Below are 14,299 nucleotides of genomic sequence, written 5' to 3'. Positions count from 1 at the left end.
CGCCTGAAAATATGTTAAACGTTTATTTTGTGACCCAGAAAGATTAATAAGAGCAATATTAAAACTAACTAGCTGCCGCCATTGTTGGAAACTGAGCTGGGCTGCGCTATGAATTCTGGGACACAGGCTGTATCCCAATTCAGGGTCTGCAGCCTTAAAGGCCGCATTTTAAGGCCGATTACGTCACCGCGACGCGACGAAGGCTGTCCCAATTCGAAGGCTGCTCGAAATGCGGCCCTCAAATGCGTCCTTCATTTCCCTGAACTTTAAGGACGTGGCGGTGTAGACTTCGTGGCCCAACATATCCCAGAATGCATAGCGCGGCGGTGGGTGTGGATAATTTTGCCGGAAAAAAACGGCGGATGAGGGGCGCCCGAAGAGTAAACTTTAAGTACTGAATATTATGTCACTTATTTATGTGCAAATGTTTAATAACGAAGAACATTAAAACATTCCTGTTGGCCACATGTCGGCAAAGTCATGTGACATTAGTGACGTTTGTGCTAACTTGGTTTTAAAGCCTTTACTTTAAAATATACTTCGGTCAATAGCTGAGCTTAATCTCACAGAGAATGATCAAAGCTCATGTAGAAACAAACAAATGAACAAAAGATTTTCTCCTTCATCTCTGTCAAACAAAGCTGTATGACACGTTTCCAGCTGTTAGTATCATGGTTGCTAGGCAACCTGGGCAGCGCAACGGAGGCTAGACCGCCCATTTCACAAGCCTCGCACTTCCGGCCTTAGCGGTCTTTGAGTACGCGGCCCTTGAGGATCGTTGAGGCTGCGTACTTTAAGGCTGCAGACCCTGAATTGGGATGCAGACACAGCTTCTTCTTCTTCGGGGTTTAACGGCAGCTGGCATCCTTGTACATGCAGTGCTGCCATCTTCTGTTTCAGTCCGTTATTACACTCTTAAATCCTACTACTTATTCCTGCGTCTTTTGGGATCTTACAAAGCTTCAAACGACGCGTCGACTATTAAATCAGTCGTCGACGATTTTGATAGTCGACTAATCGTGACTGTGGCTCAGGGGGTTGGGAATCGCATCTGTAACCGGAAGGTCGCCGGTTCGATCCCTGGGCTCTCTGTCCTGGTCGTTGTGTCCCTGGGCAAGACACTTTACCCTACTTGCCTACTGGTGTTGGCCAGAGGGGCCGATGGCGCGATATGGCAGCCTCGCCTCTGTCAGTCTGCCACAGTCAGCTGTGGCTACAACTGTAGCTGCCTCCACCAGTGTGTGAACGTGAGAGTGAATGAATAGTGGTATTGTAAAGCGCTTTGGGTGCCTTGAAAAGCGCTATATAAATCCAATCCATTATTATTATTATTATTATTACTAGTCGACTAATCGTGGCAGCCCTACTACAAAGCATACAAAAGATGAATGTACCCTCTGGGCGTTAAAGCACACGCACCAGAGCCACAGACTTGTTTTCTGTCCTTCAGAGAAAGACTCCTGTGGCAGACGTCTATGGACTGCTTGTAACATGTCCTCACTAAACACATCCCCATGAGATTTACTATCAAATCTTATTCAACACAACACAGCGTTCATTCACTAACTTACTGTGTGATTTAAGATTCACCATAATCACCATGTAGTGTAGATTTTAGTGCTCCAGTAGAACCAGTCCATGTACCATTTACCTAAATGTGTCCTCCACTGCTGCGGACTTCAAGGAAGGAGTGTGAGCCACACTGCGACAGTAACTGAAAGGCTGATGATCATTTGATCCAGCTTCACATTTTAACTGGATACTTTATGTAATGGATCAGAAAAAAATGCCTAACAAATAAATGTCTTAGACGTGTGTTAGGTAACAACAGGAAACAGCCCACGAGTCTGTCTCCTGCTTCACACTGAAAATCAAAAATTCTCTTAAAGTTAAGAAGTCTCTTAGAAGTTTAAAAAACAACAAAAACCTAACATCACCTGTAAAGCTCACTGACTAACATTTTCTACCTGTTTGTTTAGTTTGTGCATAAACAGAAATGTAAAATTACCAATCTGTGGTCTCAGGGAAAGCTCAAGTGTGTTGAAAACATCCCTGCTCTAATGATCTCTGCTGCTGTCACTGCAGATCCACAGTGCAGTGGTTTATAAATTCACGTAGCAAGCAAATGGCTACTAGTTCCTTTGGGGGTGCATCAAAAAGGGCATGTGCCAAATCAAGCATGTTGTGGTCTCGTGACAAGGAAAATTTGAAGGTACCATTAACTGTGTGCAGAGTAAAAGCGTGATTCCCAGATCACGAGAGATTCTACTTTTACTAATGAGTGACTAAAGAGTGGAACCAAGTCCACAGAGATAACCCCACGCCATAATCCCCCCTCCACCAAACTTGGCACAATGCAGTCAGACAAGTACAGTTCTTCTGACAACAACCAAACCCAGACTCGTTCATTGGCTTGCCAAATGGAGAAGCATGATTCATCACTCCAGAGAGCACATCTCCACTGCTCTAGAGTACAGCGGCAGTGTGCTTGAATGCAGCTGCTTGGTCACAGGAACCCACAGGAAGTTCTCTGCGCTCTGCTCTCTAGCTAAGCTGAAGTTTGGAGGTCTGTGGAGGTTGACTTAGCAGAAAGCTGGCAGCCTCTGTGCACTATGTCTCGATGCACACTCAATCATTCAGGCCCCATCCTATCACAGTACTAAAGTGGACTTCACTGAGCTCCTGAAAGCAACCACTCTGCATGCCTTGGTGGTTGACCTTATGAGCCTGTGTAAAACGATTATACATGAATTCAGCGGTTTGGATGGGTTAGTGAAGACTTTTGGCAATATAGAGCAGTTCCAGCTTATAACTCAACCTAAAACATCGACTGTCCTGAGATTGACCAACTGTGTCCTTCTGCTTCTACCCATGTACAGATTCTTTGGTATTCTTGTAAAGAAATCTGACACGGTTTCCTGAAATGTCATGTCAGTTTTTAGTTTTCAAAAAAACAAACCTGTAATACAAACACATTAAACCAGTCAAGCATTCCCCAAGTAAACCTCAACAATAAACACTGCTGTGTGACGGGAGACGCCATCGCTCTGACACTCATTGCAGCCACAAATCATGCTCAGTTCCAGGTGCATAAAGAAAGGAAAGCAGTGAAATGAGATGTGCAGGAAACAAAAAGAACAAAAAGAACACTTCAAACATTGCAATAGGTGAAACATAGGAAGGATCACTGTGGAACAACTGACAGATGAACTGACTGCATCCAAAACATGATAACTAGGTTAACAGTGGAGGGGATGATGTGGATAGACAACTACTGGAAACATCTGGCTTGAGTCTGCTCCCCCTCATTCAAAAATATAGAGTTCTGCAAGAAATAACTTGGACGTAAACTTTGGATAAGAAAACCAAACGACCAAGATTTATCAGCAGCAATAGTTTCATAAATGCATATTCCTCTAAATGTTTGATATTTCATGTTGAGAGGGGATTTTTCACTTTAAAAATGAATAAATAAATGACTTGCTGAACGAAATCGTGCAACTTTGGTGCTCCAGCATGTAAAGATAAACTGAAGGTTGACTGTGTGACACGTCCCTAACAGAGATGCCTGCACAGTGACTCAAGCCAGAACCTGCCTAAGACCTTACTTGCTGGTAGAGTTGTGGCCTTGGTGCAGAGTTCTCAATCATAGTGTGAATCATGAAGATTAGAGGCTCATTCTCCTTCGTCTAGCGGAGCGCCGTGGAGAAAGAAGATACAGTGATGTAATAACACAGCTATAACTGTTGCTGGAGGATGAAATACTGTTTAATAACTGCTTTGTAAACAAAACTGGAAGACAAAAAGTAGGATAAACACACCTGTCACAGTTTAGTGTTCTGTCACTCCACCTCTGACCAATCTTATTCTAAAGCCTTTCTGATCAATCCTAACTCTCACCTCAAATCTATAATAACCTGCAAAGAAATGTCAGGTCATGTATACAACCAAAGAGCAATATTTATGATATTTCTCCAAGGAGGTGCTTTTGGATTTTTGGATGTAATTAAAAAACAACAAGTCTTCATTGAGTCAGTGGTTTCTAGGTATGACCAAGGACCAAATGATATTTGTCCCAGGTGAGGTACTGCAGTTCTCCCATAGGATTGACCTAATCACAGATTTAATGCACATACACTATGTTGCCAAAAGTATCTGCTTGCTTGCACTCACAGGCATATAAACTTGAGTGACTTCCTATTCTGAATCCATAGGGTTAAATATGATGCCAGCCCTCCCTTTGCAGCTATACCAGCTTCTGTTCTCCTGGGAAGGTTTTCCACGAGGTTTAGGAACGTGTTTATGGGAATTTTTTGGCCATTCTTTGAGATGTGCATTTGTGAGGACAGACACTGATGTTGGACTTGGCCCGGCTCGCAGTCTCTGCTCTTTTTCATCTCAATAGAGTTCTATCAGGTTGAGATCAGGACTCTTCAGTTAATCTCTTCCATAACAAGCTTGCTCACTAATGTCTCTATGGACCATACTTTGTGCACTGCTGTGCAGTTATAGTGGAACTGGAATTCTCAAACTGATCCCACAAAGCTGGGAGCATGAAACTGTCCAAAATGTTTTGGTGTGGTGAAGCATTAAGAGTTGCTTTCAATGGAAAAAGGAGCTGAACTCCTCAAAAAAAAAAAGAAAAAGAAAAAAATCCCAACTTATATACTTATATACCCCATCTTACAAACTTTACGACTGGTAAATGCAGTCAGGCAAATATCGCTCTCCTCCATCGGACTGCCAGGAAAAGTGTGATTCAGCACTCAACTGATGCTTTACATTGCACTCGGTGATATAAGGCTTGGATGCAGATACTCGGCTATGGAAACCAATTCCATGAAGGTTTTAGACACTGTTCCTCAGCTAATCTGAAGGTCGGAGGTCTGTAGTGACTGATTCTGCAGAACACTGGTCATTTCTGCACCCGCTGACCCTACTCTTTGATTTTATGTAGCCTCTACTTTGTGACTGAGTTTCTGCGATTTCTAATCCTTTTCACTTTGTTCCAATAGCCCTAACAGTTGACTGAGAACTATTTAGCAGCAAGGAAATTTCACAACTGTACTGGGTGCACTGGTGGCACGATATGGTACCATGATGGAATTCACTGAGCTCCTTAGACCAACCCATTCTCAAATAGTCTGCATGCCTGTGAGCTTAATCTTCACACCTTTGACCACGAAAGTCACTTTGATGATTTGGAGGGGTAAATGGTAAATAGCGCTTTACTAGTCCCTAAGGACTAAAAGCGCTTTACACTACAGTCATCCACCCATTCACACACTGGTGATGGCAGCTACATTGTAGCACAGCCACCCTGGGGCGCACTGACAGAGGCGAGGCTGCCGGACACTGGCGCCACCGGGCCCTCTGACCACCACCAGTAGGCAACGGGTGAAGTGTCTCGCCCAAGGGCACAACGACTGAGACTGTTGGAGCCGAGACTCGAACCGGCAGCCTTCCAATTAAAAGACAAACTGCCAACTCTTGAGCCACGATTGGTGTGTCAATACTTTTGGCAATATCGTGTAGGGTTTTAAAATTTCCGTACAATGAATATCAACTTGCAAAGACAATGAACATCAGTTTGCTTCGAATTTCAGCAGCATGAAAGTAAAGACATGTTATACACCAGCAGTCCCCAACATTTTTTTTGCACCACGGACTGGTTTATGTTCGACAATCCAGTCTGTAAGTCTGACGTCATCAGCTGTGCCTGGGCCCAGACTACGATGCAGCTCCCAAAGTCAAACAAACACTGCGGCATCACTGAGAGTTAAAAACTGTAAATTCTTTCATCTTTAATGAAATGATCAGTGGCAATAAAAACAGAGAGGCCGTGAACACTGACTGATTTTAGGGGCTTGTTCAAATTAAATGGAACAAGATACAAAGTATTAAAACATGTTAAAAACACAGCAACCTTAATAAACACAGAGGGCCGGGAGGCAGGATTCATCAGGTCATCACTTAATGACCACATATTTTCACGGACCGGCCTTTAAGGTGTTGCGTATAAATACAGCAAAATAAAACTAGTACCGGTACCAAAAAAAGAAGATTTATTCATAACACACGTGAAAAGACCCAGGGAAACAGAGTTAACGATAAAAACCGCTAGAAACCCTGAAAACCATAAGTTTCACACCAAGCCTCAACTCTCGCGGCCTGGCACCAAACGACTCACGGACCGGTACCGGTCCATGGCCCGGGGGTTGGGGACCGCTGTTATACACAGTGTATCAGAGTTTTTAGAGGCCACGATGCAAAGCACCTGCCCATAAAGCTTTCTAGGGTCCATTCACTTCTGTATTAGATGTTATACCCTTTACATTTCTATCTAAAGGTAGAATTTCATGTAGTTTCATGTTAAATAGTCATGTAGACAATTCAGACTCTGATGTGGTTTCCTTCTCTTTCTTTTCTTTTTTCTTTATGCTTGTATAAAATGTGGTGTGAGGCAAAGATAAAGGCAGAGAATAACTAAGAAAACTGAAAATAACTCCCTTCCACAAAGACTATGTTTTCACAGAAGGACGACCTTTTCAGTACTGAGCAGTCCTGTTCAATAATAGAGGGAAGGCTAGTCCTACCTAACAGGCTGAAAATAAACAGCACATTTCGATGCCTGATCCTGGTATGACATGTGCAAACTGCCAACAGATTATGTTTTCCCAGAAGGATGAGCATGCTGAAGAAGAAGAATGTGCTCAGAGATGTCAACGTCCTGGCAATCTTAAATAGCCCAGTGTGTGCAGGTCATGAAAACAACCTGGTGATAAATATCACTACAGGTTCAGACTTTTTTTTAAAGATCCAACTGAAATCTGGAATCAAAGTAATTAAAGAGAATCCAACATAACTGCATCACAGTAACAACGTGCTTCTTACAAGGAATACGTTAACAGTAGTGTAGTGTTTATAGTGTAGTAGGGCCAGTGTTGGGGAGTAACGGAATACATGTACCGCCGTTACGTATTTAGAATACAAAATATGAGTAACTGTATTCCGTTACAGTTACCGTTTAAACAGGTGGTATTCAGAATACAGTTACTTTGTTGAAATAAATGGAATACACTGCGGTACTTGTTTCATTTTGTCGCGGGTCAGGACTGTTTGGGTTTTGTTTGACAGCTACGCTCTTTGTTCCAGGCGGCAGCGTTACGGTTGCCATGGTTACAGGGCGACGCTCTCTCTCTCTGCGACTGTGTGTTTCCTGGGTGAGAGAGCGCCTTTTCGTTGTTGTTGTTGTTGTGCTAAGCTAACAGGCAGAATGCTACAAGCATAGCTCTAAAGAATGTAGCATCATGGGCAGTGTAGTCCGTGTTGCAGGGAGAATGGACTGCCATACACGTTATGGGTCTGTGAGCGCGAGGAGGGAGAAAAAGGAGAGTGGAAAGGTACGAGTTGTCATCGAGGAAAAAGGGGAGCTGGAAGCATGTAAATATAATAATAACCACTGCAGCCAAGAAGAGAGCCTGACGAGCCCAGTTGTAAGTAAGCTATTAAGACTCGACTGTACACCGTGTTCGTGTTTTCCTCCGAAACAATAAGTTCCGTTGGAGCAGCCTTTCAACGCCTCTCTCTGTCTCTCGCAAGAAAAGTTGACCCACACAACAAAGTAAAGCTATTTTTCGGCTACGAGCCGACAGGGACCCCGCCGTATTAGTCAGAGGTCCCTTTACTACAGTTCGGAGTCGCGGACCTTCAGTAATAGTAATAAATCACACAGCAATAGTACATTCATGTAGTTGTAAAAAGCATGATAATATATTAAGTAATCCAAAGTATTCAGAATACGTTACTGTCATTGAGTAACGTAACGGAATACGTTACAGAATACATTTTGGGGCATGTATTCTGTAATCTGTAATGGAATACATTTTAAAAGTAACCTTCCCAACACTGAGTAGGGCTGCCACAAACGATTATTTTGATAGTCGACTAGTCACCGATTATTTTTGCGATTAATCACTAATCAGCTCATCATCCATTGGACGTAAAACGTACAGCTTATTGCACCAGCAGCATCCGCTCTTATATAACTATCATTAGCTTACAGCTTTAAGTGTTTAAGGTCTGTGCTAACTAAAAATAAAGACAAGATGATAGTTTATTAAATTTTAATGAAATTTGCAGATTGTTTCGGTGAAGTTTAATAAACTCCTTGCTATCTAAACTATAACAGGACACCGGAGTAAATTCTGGAGCATCTCACACTTCTGATAATCAGCTGTCTGCTTGACGTTTATTCAGCTGTGTAAGAACTATAACTTTAATCTCAGCCAAACCGATTTACTCAGGAACAAATAAAATACTAAAAAAGCCAAACAATAACATTTTTAAGTTATCTAAGTGACTCATATATCATGTTTAACCTGAGCAGCGAAAGACGGCGGTGGGTTTGAAAACGATGTGCCGGGAGTCCGGTGTTCTCACGGCTCTAGTTAGCCTAGCCCCCGGTTCGCTATCGAGCTAGTGGGTAACAGACGTCTCCGAAAACGTCGGAGCGCTTTTGAAAATATGCGGTGTCTTGATAAACTGAGCAGATATTTGAGGTTTACACAGCTACATTCTCGCCTGAAAATATGTTAAACGTTTATTTTGTGACCCAAAAAGATTAATAAGAGTAATATTAAAACTAACTAGCTGCCGCCATTGTTGACAACTGAGCAGAACTGTCACTACCTGATCCGTACCCCGCATGCGCGAAAGGTGTCTACTTCCGGTCGAACCGTTTTACGATAGTTACGGGTCAGAGTATCTGTCAAGATGTTAAGAATAACAAGTATCTCTTAAAATGTTTCCGATAATGAAACATTTAATATAATGTAGACAAAAACAAAAAAGTAAAAAGATAGTGACAGATCAGGGCTCCCGATCCTTACTGCGTATGTGCAAAGTCGGACCGTACAAATCGGGTCTACCCGATCCGTACCACGCATGTGCAGGGGTTTTCTTCTTCTTCTGTTCGTTTAATGGCAGTTTACTCCCCAGTGTACGAGGATACCGCCACCTGCTGACCGAGCGAATAAACCCTATTATAAACTGAATTAGCGTCATTACAAACGTGTGTTAAATTTGATTTAGTGATAGTCGAGTGTGTTTATGCTTGTCTGTGAGGAGAGGATTGTTGGAAAAGTGATGATGATGTGCGCTATCGCTGTCAATTGCCAGTAAACACTTCATCTGGCTGATGAATCTTCGCGTGACATATTACAAATTCATTATTATTAACTCTGTCATTAGGCACCATTCTTCTTATTTGACGGTGCTGTTGTTTAATCGGGGGACGCTCTCTGTTGAGGAGAAAAGCAAAAATTTGTTGCGGACACGGATTATCCATTATCCAGTCAAAAAGGAGGCAGAGCTGTTGAGAAATGCTAGGAGCTAACTGGGCGCTAACCGTGTCATTCAAATATATTGAATGTCGCAATGTTGGCAAAGAGAGGAAGTGACGTAAGATTTGCGCATGCGGGGTACCAATCGGGTTTCCGGTACGGATCGGGTAGTGGCAAGGGCTGCGCTATGAATTCTGGGACACAGCTTCTTCTTCTTCGGGGTTTAACGGCAGCTGGCATCCTTGTACATGCAGTGCTGCCATCTTCTGTTTCAGTCCGTTATTACACTCTTAAATCCTGCTATTATTCCTGCGTCTTTTGGGATCTTACAAAGCTTCAAACGACGCGTCGACTATTAAATCAGTCGTCGACGATTTTGATAGTCGACTAATCGTGGCAGCCCTAACACGCGCGGGCGCGCACGCACAAACTGCGGATTCAAACAAGTAGCTGCATTATAATATAGACTTCATACTCATATATGATTCGCAACCAGTTTCAAGTCTTTGCAAGTTGAGCTTCAAACTTCATACATACTTAACGTCACTGAACCCAACAGCTATCTACAAATTAGCCCACTGAACAAAGCATTGGGCAAAAGTGCTACAAATGCTGCAGGAAGTTTGTAATGCAATTTCAGCTTCAGAATGAAAGATTCTGAATAAACACGCAAAGAAATAAAGGATAAAATAGATCATTGTAAATGTGTGTACATTTACAGAAGATTTTCTGGAAACAAGCAAATGTTCTCTTCCAGTAAGTGAAAACTGGATCTTCCCATGACTCACAAAATGTTTTATTTGATTTAAGACAAGAGGAGCAGAGTGCTCACCTGACTTTCCAGGTATATAAGGTTCCTCTGGAGATGATGGAAGAGAACATCAGTCTTCAGTAGCCAAGAAGGAAGGAGAGAAGAAATAGGAAAAGTTTGGTAGACACATTAGTACAGAGGCAAAAGCAGGAAAGGAAAAGACAAAGTTACAGAGGAAGAGTTCACAAAAACAGAAGAGAGAGAGAATGACAGCAAAGAATTTGAATCTTAACCTCAGTTTATGTACAATCGTCCCTAAATATCATTATGGCTTCCTATGTGTCTGGGGCGGCAGCAGCAAAAGTAAACACAGGAAGAAGGTGCTGCGTTCTGGACTGTTGGAGAACACAAAGCATTTACGTTCATTTGCCGTGATCTATAGTTCTTTCCTGCACTGAGAATACGAAGCATATTTGGCTACGGACGTTTTTCGCTCAAACGTGTAATTTGGATCACTTGGTGTTTCGTTCACATTCGCACCATAAATGCACCAGTCTGGAGTTCATCTGGGACCGTACGGAGAGCGTCTTCCAAAGCATCTTGGTATGGTTGTTCTGATCCACAGCCCAGCGCCATTTCTGTGTTCACACTTGCACAAACCAACTGCAGCAGGGAAAACGAAGCAGAGCTCGATTTAAACCGAACAAACACAAACTCGCTCAGCAAACTGTCCACATAAGTCATTAAATTAATATTATAATCTGATATCTATTTTTGTCACGTTCCTGGGTCCGCTCTCCAAATGTTTGTGGCTTTCTCGTGTTTGTTTCGCTCATTCCTGATGTGTTTAATGTTTCATGTGTTCTTCCTTAAACCTCTGTTATCGCTCTCGTAGACTGAGTTTAGCATTTTCATTGTTTTCTGGTTTAGTTTCTTAGTCAGATCCTGCTTGTGTTGTGTTCACGTCTGTGTCAGTTCTAGCTTCCCTTTCTGTCCGTGTTCTTCACTTCCCATCTTATTTTGCTTGTCCTTCAGCTTGCGTTAAGTTCTGTCCTGCTGTCACTTCAGCACTCCAGTGTCCCACAGCCCTAGTGTGTGTTTTAGCTTCTGTGGATACCCACACTTGATGAATTAATGACTCTTCTTTAGTTTATCACAGTCTGCATTCTGGGGCCTCACTCGCCTCCCTCACAGTTTTATAGTTTGAAACACTTGAGCTCACGCACCGCAGTAGGTTCAGGCCTACAAACTAAATTCACGACATGACGGTGGAATATCTGTCACGCCATCTCCACACGCAGCGTGGAATAACTTCTTGATCTTCAATACATAAAAGAAGACAGATACAACATACATACTGATGGGCTCAAAGCAGCACGTCATGCACGTGTCGTGTGACCATCACAGCTAAATACTAAATACTTTGTTTTAAAAAGTAAAACAAAGTATTCCTCTGTATTTGAATTATGAAGGGATTATGTTCCTGAATGTTTAAACGTGAATTCTTTATGTTCAGAATAACAAAGAAAATGAAATGATTTTACTGATTTTAAAGTTTAGACTTTGTGTTAAACCATGTAAGTCAGATATACGAGTTGTGGGTGGACATCGGATGATTACATGTCAACAACTTTATTAGACGACCAAAATGTGAAGATGTGACGTCCGGTGAAGGAAGGTGGAGGACGGGTGAGCAGGTATAAATGTGGGGTGTAAAAGAGATTCTTCCTTTAGTCTTCTGTGCAATGAGCAGTTCAGAACATTGGATCTAAACAGGTCACCGTTTAAACTCCCCGCAGAGACGTGAGAGGGGGAACCGAAGTCCAACCTGTGAACTCATTAATCGACTTTGGGATTTTGTCTTTTCATCAGCTCATTTTTGCCGTGTTAGATGGTTGAATTGACCACATCACACTTCGACTGAATGCTGCTTTCCTATTGGGTGATTATCATGGGGATAAGTGCATCTTTGGGCCTAGTTGAGATTCAAGATTCTTTATTTGTCCCGTGCATAGTTATACAGGTGTAACACGCAGTGAAAGGTGACCTGATACGCTCCTCTGTGCAGAGAAAAAAAGAGCCTATATACAGTGAATGAGTATATACAAGTGGGTGAGTTATGTACATTATATAAATAGAAATAAAATAAAACAATCTGGATGTGCTCATCTCCAAGCTCTCCTCACCAAAGACAAGAACAAACTCAGCTCAGAGTTAGTCAGATAAGTATTCAGGTGATTTGATGATTGTTTTGTGATTTTGTTTGTTTGCTTCGTCTCCTGCGAAACTTCTTTGATAACATTTCCTGCAATTAAAGTCTAAATTGTGGAAATGGACCTTTTAAGCTTTTGTGAAATAGTAAAGGTAACAGTCTGAGCATTATTCTTTATTCCTGTAAATAGCTCACACAGGCTGGCCTGGCAGTCAAAAATAACCTTTCCTCGGAGCCTGCTGTCAATTCTACTAAAATAATCCCAGAAATTACAAGTGCCACGATCCATGGGGGAGCTACAGGTGGGACTGATAGAATTTGGCTATTCAGGTTTCTTTTCTTTTGTCTGGAGGGAAGACACCTGGATGACTCGGAGGCAGTTAGGACTGGGCGACTGGACAAACCCATCCACCATTAATGCCACAACAATACTCCACAGTGACACTGTTTCTTTGTGTTTAAATAAAAAAGAGGTAAGCATAGAGTGAGGGTTAGGGAGGTGAGTCAATACAGCCGGCTGACTGCCGTCTAATTCCATGAACATGAAGACCAAGTTTGAGGGACCTCGTGAAACAGTTCTGAATCATTTGACAATCAGTATTGTTTGCTAGTTTGTGTCTACGTGCAGCACCAGCACAGTTTATCCACGCAGCTCGCTAATCTTAGAACTATCGTCTTTTGTCAAAATATGGTCACAAAAGTCAACGTAGCCGTGGTTACAGGATAACATCGAGCCATCAAGATGCCAAATCCAAATGATGGAGGTGACATCTTTTACATACAGTCTATGATTTAAACCAAAACACGAGATTTTTCCAAACCGAGCAGACACGACGTCTAAACCAGACGATGAATAGCGGTCCTCTTGCAGATACATACAAATGCACACAGTGTGTGTTTTGACTGCTTGGCTGGGAAAGCACAAATACGTGCATGCACAAACACATACACTCAGAGCTGACCTTTGCGTTGTGCCCTTCCATACCAACGGCCATTAGCTGAGCTACTGTGTGTTCCCGCAGGCTGTTGAGCTCCGCCTGCTGCCGGCGAAGCTTGATCAGCAGCAGTGTCAGCTCCTCCGGCTGCACAGAGCAACACACAGAGGAGAACCACTGCAATGCATTTCTGGCTCATTTGCTAGAACAAATTAAAGGCAACTAATTAAACACAACTTCAGAGCAAAGACCAACACACACACGCGTGCACACAAACACACGCGCGCACACAAACACACGCGCGCACGCACGCACAAACGCGCACACACACGCTCACTCACACGCACACACACGCGCGCACGCAGGCACAAGCGCGCACACACACGCTCACTCACACGCACACAAGCACACACACAAACACACGCGCGCACACACGCACACGCGCGCACACAAACACACGCGCGCACGCACGCACAAACGCGCACACACACGCTCACTCACACGCACACACACAAACACACGCGCGCGCACACAAACACGCACACACACGCTCACTCACACGCACACACACAAACACACGCGCGCACACACAAACACACGCACGCACACAAACACACGCGCGCACGCGCACGCACACACACACTAACTCACACGCACACACGCACGCGCACAAACACACTCACTCACACACAAGCACGCGCACAAACACACTCACTCACACACACGAACGCGCACACACACTCACTCGCACGCACACACGCTCACTCACTCACCACACACACACACTCACACTCACACGCTCACGCGCGCGCACACACTCACGCGCGCGCACACACTCTCACGCGCGCGCACACACAAACACACTCACTCACTCACACACACGCACGCGCACAAACACACTCACTCACACACACGCGCACAAACACACTCACACACACACGAACGCGCACACACACACACTCACTCGCACGCACACACGCTCACTCACTCACCACACACACACGCTCACTCACACACACACACACACTCACACACACACACTCACACACACACGCTC

The 14,299-nt window shown here is 43.5% G+C and overlaps 1 protein-coding gene across 3 annotated transcripts in view; it reads right to left on the bottom strand.

The window, feature by feature from the left end:
- The window catches only part of LOC147310689 (pleckstrin homology domain-containing family A member 5-like), a 157,735-nt gene that overhangs the window by 29,414 nt on the left and 114,022 nt on the right, over positions 1-14,299 (bottom strand). For all 3 annotated transcript variants that reach the window (XM_086268990.1, XM_086268992.1, XM_086268991.1), the window contains 3 exons: positions 13,270-13,389; positions 10,177-10,230; positions 3,609-3,689 (listed from right to left, as the gene is read on the bottom strand). In XM_086268990.1, the coding sequence (XP_086125116.1) occupies positions 3,609-3,689; positions 10,177-10,230; positions 13,270-13,389 (255 nt within the window). The remainder of the gene's footprint in view (positions 1-3,608; positions 3,690-10,176; positions 10,231-13,269; positions 13,390-14,299) is intronic.

Source organism: Aulonocara sp. 'chitande type north' Nkhata Bay, linkage group LG17 (genome assembly GCF_057382095.1).
Source record: "Aulonocara sp. 'chitande type north' Nkhata Bay isolate Kocher_YH1m ecotype deep benthic linkage group LG17, A_spYH_male_GT1.1, whole genome shotgun sequence".
Taxonomy (NCBI): Eukaryota; Metazoa; Chordata; class Actinopteri; order Cichliformes; family Cichlidae; genus Aulonocara; species Aulonocara sp. 'chitande type north' Nkhata Bay.
This window is presented reverse-complemented; position numbering and strand designations above follow the sequence as displayed.